At 42.6% G+C, this 10,799-nt stretch overlaps 1 protein-coding gene across 1 annotated transcript in view; it reads left to right on the top strand.

The window, feature by feature from the left end:
* Positions 1 to 10,795, top strand: part of Pgk1 (phosphoglycerate kinase 1) — a gene marked incomplete at its 3' end in the record, with an annotated part of 17,921 nt that extends 7,126 nt beyond the window's left edge. Inside the window, exons 3-9 of the mRNA XM_005369887.2 lie at positions 2,406 to 2,561; positions 2,675 to 2,819; positions 4,885 to 4,988; positions 6,453 to 6,572; positions 8,789 to 8,903; positions 9,152 to 9,331; positions 10,706 to 10,795. Coding sequence (XP_005369944.1) covers positions 2,406 to 2,561; positions 2,675 to 2,819; positions 4,885 to 4,988; positions 6,453 to 6,572; positions 8,789 to 8,903; positions 9,152 to 9,331; positions 10,706 to 10,795 — 910 coding nt within the window. The remainder of the gene's footprint in view (positions 1 to 2,405; positions 2,562 to 2,674; positions 2,820 to 4,884; positions 4,989 to 6,452; positions 6,573 to 8,788; positions 8,904 to 9,151; positions 9,332 to 10,705) is intronic.
* Positions 10,796 to 10,799: the final 4 nt, after the last annotated feature.

The raw sequence follows: 10,799 nt of genomic DNA, 5'->3' as shown, positions 1-10,799 counted from the left end.
GAACTCACAGAGATCCGCCTGCCTCTGCCTCCCGAGTGCTGGGATTAAAGGCGTGCGCCACCACCGCCCGGCTCAGATTTCTTTCTTTACATGCTGGGGAATACAGCAATTGAAGCCATAAGACTTTGTTTGGTCTATACTAACCTTCTTTCTTATCAATGTGAATTGGATTATTCTCAATTTATGAAAACTATTGGAAAGAAGTCACCTATTCCGGGTGTGGTGGTGCATGACCTTAATCCCAGCACTTGGGCGGCAGAGGCAGGTGGGATCTCTGAGACTAAAACCAGCCTGGTCTATAGAGAGTTCTGGGATAGCCAGGTCTATAGAGAGACCTTGTCTCAAAAAACAAACAAAAATTCTAGCTTGTCTATGATGCTAGTGCTTGGAAGGCTGGATGTAGGAAGTCATGTAGCACGAGCTACAAAGCCAGTTTCGGGCCATTCTAGGTTATCCTAAAACTTTCCTCAGCAAACCAAAATGAGGGAGGGGTTTTTGTATAATACTTGAGAATGAATAAAACATACACTATGATTCTTAAGAATTAATAAAAATATCTTAAGACAACCAAACAGAAAACTCCAGACTACCCTCCCCCTAAAAATCCTTCACTATCAGCAAAACATCCTGAGAAAGTTCTCCTTGTTTTAAAAAAAAATTCAAGGAATTTGGGAATCAAAGTTAAAGGTTAATTGACTTGCAAAACAAACTGCAAGAGAAGGATTTTAATATCAATTTTGGTTTTCAAGATAAGGTTCCTTTGTAATTGTCCTGACTGTCCTGGAACTTGCTTTGTAGACCAGGCTGGCCTCAAGCTCACTGAGATCCTTTGCTTCCTGAGTACTGGAATTAAAGGTGTGCACCATCACTGGCCGGCAATATCAGTCATTTCTAAGCTTACATGTAGATTTGCCAGAATTTGTTCTAAGTAGCCCAAATGAGGTATTTTTTGTGGGAAGGTTTGGTTTGCATTTAGCCCTCTAAAAAAAATCAGAAGACTTCAGAAGCAACCCTTTCAGTCAGTTTAGCTCCCTCGTGTCTTGGGTACTAGACACGAATTTCTTTATAAAGATATATTTTTATATGAGAGAGAATATGTATGGGGGGAATTGGAGCACTGTGTGAAGTTGCCTGTGGAGCGCACAGAGGGTATTAGATACACTGAAGGTGAAGTTAGAGGTAGTTGTAAGCCAGCTGATGGCTGCTGGGAACTGAACGCAGGTCCTCTAGAATAGCTACAAGCCTTAACCACTGAGCAATTTCTCCAGTGCCCGTGTAGAAGCACTGTTGTTGCTTTTTGAAAATTATGAGAAAGATTTTATTTCAAAACATTTTTTATGAGACAGTGTGTCAGCTTTTGCTGAGCTTGAGCTTGGAGTCCTGCCTCAGCCTTCCAGGTGTTGGGTTCCAGGCATATGCTTTAATACCTGGCTCTTTATTTTTTATACTAAATTCTTTTAATTTATTTATGTACACCTGCATATCAGAAGAGGCCATCAGAGCCTATTATAGATGGTTGTGAGATGTGGTTGGGAATTGAACTCAGGACCTGGAAGAGCAGCCAGTGTTCTTAACCACTGAGCCATCTCATCAGTCCCAAATTGAGTTTTTTAAAAAAAAGATTTATGTGTATGTAGAATCCTCATTTTTTTCCTCCATTCATCTGCTGATGGGCAACGAGGTGAGGTCTTCATTTTAGCCATTGTGAACATCGCTATGATAAACTTGGGCTTGCAGATATCTTTCTGTATGCTAATTTCATTTCCTTTGGGTTCATGCCAAGTGGCTCTGGTCACAAAGGTATCCTCTGCCTAGCAACTACCCACACTTCAGACTTTTAAAAGGGAGCAGGTGTTGGTCATGCATTGCCTGGCTTATCCAGAGGATAGAAACAGTGATCAGTTGTTTTCGAGAGAATGGGGGGGAACGCTTTAAGAGCCAAGGTTGTTGATTTATAGACATGGTCTCATGTGTTCCAGACTGGCCACAGTTGCTGTTGCTGAGGATGATCTTAAACTTTGATCCTCTTTCTTCTCCCTCCCGAGGGCTGGGATCCCAGGTGTGCAGCACCGTGTGCAGTTTGCCCCGCTGCTGATTGTCTTTGTGCATGCCCAGCTTTGTGCATTGCCAGCCCCTAGAAGCTAAGGGCTAACCTCCCCTGCAGGTCCTGCTGTAGATTGCAGGTGGCTAAGTTCTTTTCCACATGAGGAACAGGTCTATAATGAGACTGGAGTTCCAGGTGGTAGGTTTTATCATGTCTGTCTTCTCCTGAATACAAACCTGAATTCTGCAACCCTCAGACTTGAGGAAACTTTGTATTTTACAAAGTTACTGTTTAAAATGGTTCTCACTAATTCCTCGGAAGAACATTGTTCCTGTCTTCTGTCTTGTCTTCTTGTTTATAGGATCAAGGCTGCTGTCCCAAGCATCAAATTCTGCTTGGACAATGGAGCCAAGTCAATTGTCCTTATGAGCCACTTGGGCCGACCTGATGGTGTTCCCATGCCTGACAAGTACTCCTTAGAGCCAGTTGCGGCAGAACTCAAGTCTCTGCTGGGCAAGTAAGTACAGGGCTCCGGTGCTGGTGAGCTCCGGGGGTAGGTAAGGCCTGCTGTCACTGCTTCTCAGCTTTCAGCTTGCTCCAGTCTTCATTGCTTGTTCCTCCCTCCCCCAGGGATGTTCTCTTCTTAAAGGATTGTGTGGGCCCAGAAGTCGAGAATGCCTGTGCCAACCCAGCAGCTGGCACTGTCATCCTGCTGGAGAACCTCCGCTTTCATGTGGAGGAAGAAGGGAAGGGAAAGGATGCTTCTGGGAACAAGGTAGGACCTGTGCCTTTGACATTCTTGGGCCTTAGGATCTGAATTTTTGTGAGCCCACGAGTAAAGGATAGTGGAAGCTTACCTTGATTATTCCCAAACACCTTTTGAAATTGACTATACCATACTTGTAAAAAGGTACAAATGTGGGCCACGTATGGAACTCAGGGTAGTGTGCAATGCCCTGGGTACAACCCTCAGCACGGTAGAAACCAAAACAATTATTTAAACGCACAGTGTGATGAGTTACCAGTTGTCGCAGAGCAGAGTACACACACTATATAATTCCCAGTGAGGGAAGGAACTGACCAGTACCGCAGAAGCTCTCTTCCTATTCACTTTTTGAAATGCCTTTGAAAAGTACTTGAATGCTCAGGTAACCAGAGTATTCAGGGAATGTAATGGTCAGGGTGAGATTACTTAAGGCGTTGGACTTAAGGCATTTCTTTCTTGGGTGGTGTAGGAGGGTGACCTTGAACTCTTGATCTCTTCCACAGCTGGGTTTACCGGGCTGCCCTCTGACCTGACTCAAGGCTTTCTCTCCTGAAATGTGTTTTCATCCTCATTTCCTAAGCAAACAAATCTTAGTGCGAGAAGCTTGGGTTTCGGGCAGCAGACATTTTGTTTAAGTTAGTAGTGCTGTTGCTGGACTTTATAGTTTAGGCAATTAGATCTGCAAGCTTTTTCTACAAAGAACCAGATAGTAAATGTTGGAGGCTCTGTGGGTCCTGTAGTCAATAGTATACAGTCTGGATCTACTCACATGCCATTGTCAAAAAGGCTGTAGACAATCCAGAAGACTGGTCGCTAGGCTTGACAACAGACTTCAATTATTAATTTTTCTTTTTGGTATTTTTGAAACAGGGTTTCTCTGTTGTTATTCTTGCTGTCCTGGAACTCACTTGTAGACCAGGCTGGCCTTGAACTCACAGGGATCCGCCTGCCTCTGCCTCCCAAATGCTGGGATTAAAGGCGTGCACCACCACCACCAGACCTCAATTATTGAATGTTAAAACTGCCTCGCTGAGCGTGGTTTTATGTTTGACCTTTGATTAGCTAAGGGCACGCCCTAGTACTTTCCCCTCTTTGGGTCTTTAAAGATGAAAGAACAAGAGGCTCTGAAGGTATTTATCAGTCCCCCTTTGACTTCTGACATTTCTTAAGGTCATCTGGTGTGCCGCTCTCAGTTTCTTTTCTTAGCAGCAGCACAGGCCCTGAGCTGGCCCTACCATGCTTTGGCGTGGTCTTGCTACAGTACTACTCAAGTGCTAACCTAAAATTCAGTGCCCTTTTAAACTGAAACTCAAGATGCCCAAACTCAGTGCTTAGAAATGGCAAGAGGCAACTGGAAAGTTGATATGGAGTGTTTTATTTAGGAATCAATGAACTATGCTAGTCTCTGACTTTTAGTTAATTTACTAATTAACTATTAACTAGTTTATTTACTAACTTATTAGTTAATTTACTATTATTTTTATTAGTTATTTACTATTATTAGTTTACTAACTAACTATTAACTAGTTAATTCAGTCTCATGGCTTAGAATGCCTGAAATTGCAGGAACCAGTCATAAGTTCAAACTGGACACAAATGAAATGAAGACAAAATTCAGTTTTAAAAGCTTATTTTTATAGGCGACTGTGAGCTCTGGAAGAGCAGCAAATTGCTCTTAACCACTGGGACATCTATCCACTCCCATACTTGAATGCTGTTTAGTGTGTTCACATGGTTATTTTTGGAGTTACATTACCTCCCTTGTACCCATTGCTTGGTCCAATTTTCTCTCATTCTTTTTGTTTAGTTTTAAATTTTTTATCACATATTTAGTGTTTGTGTATGTACATGTGTACAATTTTCATTAGGAAGCAATGGAGACAGGAAATGACCAAGGGACCTGGAATATTTGGGAGAAGGAATAGACCTTGCTGCTAATAGTAAAACTTTCCTACGAACTCAAGAGTTTTAAGATGTTCAAGAGGATTCTTGGTGGCCAGAAATGCTTCTGAAATTGTTTTTGGAGCCATTAATATTTCCTATGTTGAATTTTCCTTTTTGAATTTTTCTGCAGATTAAAGCTGAACCAGCCAAAATTGATGCTTTCCGAGCCTCACTGTCCAAACTTGGGGATGTCTATGTCAATGATGCTTTTGGTACTGCACACCGAGCCCACAGGTACTGAGAGCTTTGTCAGTACTACTAGGCAGAATACAGTGATCTTGGATGCTTGAGCAGCTCAAATTCTATTCTTGTGATTAAAAAGTCAAAACATCAATAGCAGCTTATGGGGAGAAAGGGTTTGCGTGGTTTGTCACAATCCATCGAAAGAAATCAGGGAAGGAAGCTTGGCTTACTTGCTTATTCACTGGCTTTTATTCAGCTTTTTGTTTGAGGCAGAGTCTCATTTTGTAGCACTAGATTGGCTTAGAACTCATTATGCAGACCAGGCTGCCCTTGGACTCAGACATATACCTGCCTCTGCATCCCAAATGTTGGGATTAAAATAAGCATGGGTTCCCATGCTGCCAGTGCTAGCCAGTTTTCCAGTCCCACCAGCCTAGGGATGCTATCACTCATCCTGGGTTGGGCCTTTCTACATCAATTAGCAATCAAAACAATGCCTCACAAACTTGCCCACAGGTCAATTTGATCAAGTGGTTCCTTCTTCCAGGGGAGTCTAGAATGATCTAAATTAAGAAAATCCCAAGACACATCCATCCTTTGAACTTTTGTCTCTACTTATCTGTCCCATGTTAAATATCTTGATTCAAAGTGGAAATAGAGACAAAATGTTTGGGAGTGGTAAAACATTTTGTGAAGCTGCAGGAAGAGATTTCTTTAACTTTCTTTTCTTATCAACTGTGATTCCACCTTTGATCTGTTAACTATTAACTGGGTATCTTTAAACTTTTAACATATTTTACCTACATGTTTATCTGTACCATGTGCATGCAGTCCCCTCAGAAGCAAGAAGCGGGGGCAACTGATCCCCTGGAGCTGGAGTTATTAGAGGGTTTTAAGCTCCTATGTGGGTGCTGGGAATGAACTGAGGTCCTCTGTAAGAGCAGCAAGTGATCTTAGCCACTAACTGGGGACTTTATTATTTTGTTTATAAATTCTTCTCTCATATTATATCCCGTTCATGGTTTCCCCACCTTCCACTCCTCTAAGTTCTCCCTCCCATTTCCCCTTTCCCCAGATCCACTCCTGTTTCCCTTCCTAAAAAAGAGGCCTTCCAAGGATGTCAACTGGACGTGGCAGAACAAGTTACAATAGGACTAGGCACATACCCTCATCAAGAATGGACGAGGCAACTCAGTAGGAGGAAGAGTCCCAAGAGCAGGCAAAAGACTAAGAGACACCCCTACTCCTACTGTTGGGATTCCCACAAAAACACCCAGCTACATAGAACCTAGCTCAGATCCTGGGTATGTTAAATTCCACCTCAGTCCATTGCTCTTTTTTAGCCTTGGTTGTAAAATTAGTCAGAAATGCATCTAAGGGATGAAGCCATGGTCTCTTAGTGTCCCAAGTGGTAAAAGCATTTTAGTGGTAAGGAGCTGGCGTCTAGGTCTAGGAAAAATGGTAGAATTTGACTGGATTTTGAATACATTTGTTTTCTTTTTTTTTCCCTCCTAGCTCCATGGTGGGTGTGAATCTGCCACAGAAGGCTGGTGGATTTTTGATGAAGAAGGAGCTGAACTACTTTGCCAAAGCTTTGGAGAGTCCTGAACGACCCTTCCTGGCAATATTGGGAGGGTATGAAGAATACTTTAGGATCATGTTTTGGTGGATAGTGTTATCCTGGGAGCCAATCATAACTTGGGTGGTTTATGGTCAGCCCGCTCAATCACATTGGGTAACTGAGAATTTAATAAAGGGACTGTTGAGGTGAGGATGGGGTTTAGGGAAGCCCCTCAATAGTCTGGGGCTAATAAGAGCTATCAATCCAGAGAGGTAGTCGGTGGAAAAAGGTCTTTAGTCAGGGGATAAAGGACTGGTCATCTGTTAGAGGGAACCAGGGAAAGATACTTGGGCTTTTTCTTCAATTTTCTGCGAGGGTACTCCCTACACACACCACTTATTGGCCCAGTTTATCTGGAAAGCAGATGACATGTGAGCCTCTTAATGTGATCTATTTAGGTCAGCTTCGTGGACAGAAGAGAGTAGAGAAGGACAGAAAATGGTTCCACAGGGAAAAATGGAGAAAGAGCCCTTGAAGGTAGTCATGAGGCTCTTTTTCCCCCTTTAAGATATTTCTCATACCCCAGGCTGGCCTTGAAATTGCTTTGTAGTTCAGGATGGTCTTGAGCCCTGACACTCCTACTTCAGCTTCCTGAGTGTTAGGATTACATACTTGTGCCACAGCTCTTCAAGGCTCTTCTTAAAACAGTTTCAAAGTTGGTATATTATAACCTGGCAGGGGATAACTATGGACTTCTGTGTTTTAAGTATCATTTAGACTTAATTCTCCAGATCACGTACCTATTTTATGTTCTTATGGGCAAAGGCAGTGTGTGCATAAGTGTAATGTTTAGCCGAAAATCTTTCAGAAGTGAAGGATGAGAAAGCTGCCTTTCCGGTGGCACAGCAGTGGCACAGCTGCTTGGGCAGCCTCTCTGGACCATGACCCTTCTCTGGCCTGGGATTTTTCCCTTCCAAATGAGTAAGCATACTCAGCATTTTCTGATGAAAACTGACTCTGGAACTGGGTGTCAGTTTCACGGAGCAAGAACATAGTTGCTCTCTAGGCTTCATGAGTCCTGTTTTAGAGGCCTAAAAATAACCCAGATAGGTATAGATTTTTGTGTTGTCTTGCAAAAAGGTTAGTTCTTAGAAACATGGACTCTTGTTTACTGAGTTAAGGGCATCAGACTCTGGCCTCTGGCTTCTGGCTTCTTCAAATTAGCATTAAGCTGTCTGGGTTGACTCTTAGGTTTCTGAAGACCTGGAATATGGGAGTGAATGCCACCTACTGGCATGATCAGGTTTTGAAATAAGACTGAAACACAGCAGTCTATTTTAACCACAGGACATATGTTGTAAGATCTCTGAACACTTGAAGTCAAGGATAGCACAAACCCTAAAGAATAGACTGTTTGTTCTGGGTCTGCAGGCAGCAAGCAGAGGGACAGATGGGGCCTGGCATGGGTTTTGAATACCTTATATCATGTTCACAGTGTCACGTCTCCTCATACTGTCTAGTTAACTGGAGACTTAAGTATGCAAATGTGAGTCTATGGAGACCATTTCCATGCAGGCCATCAGTTACTAATCTGGTAATCTGGACTTTGAAGTTTGGATGAGAGTGCGGTGATAAGGAAGGTCTTGTTTTTCTGTTTTTTTTTATTTTTTTTCAATATTTATTTATTTATTATGTATACAATATTCTGTCTGTGTGTATGCCTGAAGGCCAGAAGAGGGCGCCAGACCTCTTTACAGATGGTGTGAGCCACCATGTGGTTGCCGGGAATTGAACTCAGGACCTTTGGAAGAGCAGGCAATGCTCTTAACCACTGAGCCATCTCTCCAGCCCCCTTTGTTTTTCTGTTTTTATGGTGCTGAGGATCAAATGAGGGTTTTACCCTTGGAACACAGGTGTTTTTATATTTAGCTATACCCTTAACCCCAGAAAAATCTTTATTTTCAAGACAGAGTTTCTCTGTAACTTTAGATCCTGTCCTGGAACTAGCTCTTGTAGACCAGGCTGGCCTCAAACTCAGATCTGCCTGCCTTTGCCTCCCGAATGCTGGGATTGAAGGCGTGCACCACCACTGCCCAGTGAGAATATTATTTTTTAAGCCCTTGTCTTGGAGCTACCTTCAAAGGATTTATTCAAAGTATGGAATGTGGAGAAACGTGGCCAAGCTTTTGCTGTTTGGGGGCATTTTCTTGTCTCCTGCTGTGTCTCTTGAGTTTAGCACTATACTCACCAATTGTGTGCTTGTGGTGATGAGTCTTGCTTTCCCTTCTAGAGCTAAAGTTGCAGACAAGATCCAGCTGATCAATAATATGTTGGACAAAGTCAATGAGATGATCATTGGTGGTGGAATGGCTTTTACCTTCCTTAAGGTGCTCAACAACATGGAGGTAGGAAACCAGTGACAAGTGGCTGGGAAATGGCTCCGTAGTGATAGCAGTTTATGGGAATTCAATGTGAGTCCTAAAACCGTTTTCATCTCATCTGAAGTTGCTTGTCTTTGGTTCCTGTATTACTATGTAGTTATGGTCCAGTCTGTTTTGGGTCAGTCATGTTCTTAGTTCAGAGGCTGAACTTCATCTCCTTGACTCTTGTTAGTTCAGAGGCTGAACTTCATCTCCTTGACTCCCTTGTGTAGATTGGAACTTCTCTGTATGATGAAGAAGGAGCCAAGATTGTCAAAGATCTCATGGCTAAAGCTGAGAAAAATGGTGTGAAGATTACCTTGCCCGTTGACTTTGTCACTGCTGACAAATTTGATGAGAATGCCAAGACTGGCCAAGCTACTGTGGCCTCTGGTATACCTGCTGGCTGGATGGTGAGTCAATCGAGTGTTTGGTTATGTAATGCTCAGAAACTTGGGAGCAGTCATTCATTTCGCAGATACTTTTTGTGGCACTGGAGATCCAGCTGAGTGTTTCACAGGTGTTAAGAAGTGCTCTGCTACTGATCTGTGCCCTTTCCTCTCAAGAAATTATATTAATAATCTCCATGGAACTCAGTATGGGAAATGTTGCAATGGGCACTTGAGGGCAATTCCATCAGTATAAATGGTTCTATCAGATTGATGCTGTTTTATCAATAATAGAGCAAATGTACTTTTTGCATATTTTTCAGTGTTTATTTAGCAGCGCTATAATGTTAGAGGTAGTATTCGACCCCTTCCTGATTTGAACTGTTCTGGATTACATGGCTGTGAGCCATTTAAAGCAAACTATCATGTCGGCAAGGCGGCTCCGTGGGTAAAAGTGGTTTGCTACACAAGCCGGATGGACCTGAGCTTATTTCTGAATCCTAAACTGAAGGAGAGAACAGATTTCCAAAAGTTGCTTTCTGACTTCTACATGGCATGTGTGTTCCCCACAATCCAATGCCCTGTGTGACCTCTGGGCCCCATATACATGTAGATATACACATACATGAAGATAAGCATAAAATCATGTAGATATACACATACATGAAGATAAGTATAAATCATACAGACTAGGCAAGATGGCACTCACTCACCTTTAATCCTTCTGCTCTGGAGGGAGTGCTAGGCATCTGAGTTTGAGGTGGGCCTAGTCTATATAACAAATTCCAGGCTAGTCAAGTGTGTATAGTGAGATCCTATCTAAAAACAAACAAACCCAAAACAAAAAGACAGTCTTGAGCCCTGTTTTAGACCTACTAAATCAGAAACCCTAGGAGTGGGATTCAACACATTGCTTTTGAGCAAGGATTCCTGGAGATTATGATACATTGAAGGATTGAACTTGATTTATCTGATTCATTGTTTCTCAGTCTCTATTGACATCTCAAATAGTCTTAGCTGTGGCAAGGCCGTGGTTACATTGTGACACATGTAAAGAATCACTAGTAGCTACAAGGCGTCAGTTGTGCTGGCTCCATGTTATGACAACCAACAATGTCTCCAGACATTGGCACATACTTGTTTGACAGGCAGAATCAATATAGGTTGAGAACCACCTATCTTGGCTGCCGTTGAGCAACATGAGGTTTCCCCTTCTTTGATCCATAAAGTAGAATGGTTCTGTTCACACTCAGGGTGTTCACACTCAGGCTAAAGGGTACATTTTGATTCTAGTAGAAACTCTGGATGTTTGCTCAGCCTTACATTATGGTTTTGGTGGAGGTGATATGGTCCTAGTAAGTTTTCTTAATGGTTCATCCTCTTGATTCTACTATCCAGGGCCTGGACTGTGGTCCTGAGAGCAGCAAGAAATATGCTGAGGCTGTGGCTCGAGCCAAGCAGATTGTTTGGAATGGACCTGTTGGGGTCTTTG

The sequence above is a fragment of the Microtus ochrogaster genome, unplaced genomic scaffold (genome assembly GCF_000317375.1).
Source record: "Microtus ochrogaster isolate Prairie Vole_2 unplaced genomic scaffold, MicOch1.0 UNK65, whole genome shotgun sequence".
Taxonomy (NCBI): Eukaryota; Metazoa; Chordata; class Mammalia; order Rodentia; family Cricetidae; genus Microtus; species Microtus ochrogaster.
The sequence above is the reverse complement of the archived record's forward strand: the minus strand, read 5'-3'. Positions and strand labels throughout refer to the sequence as shown.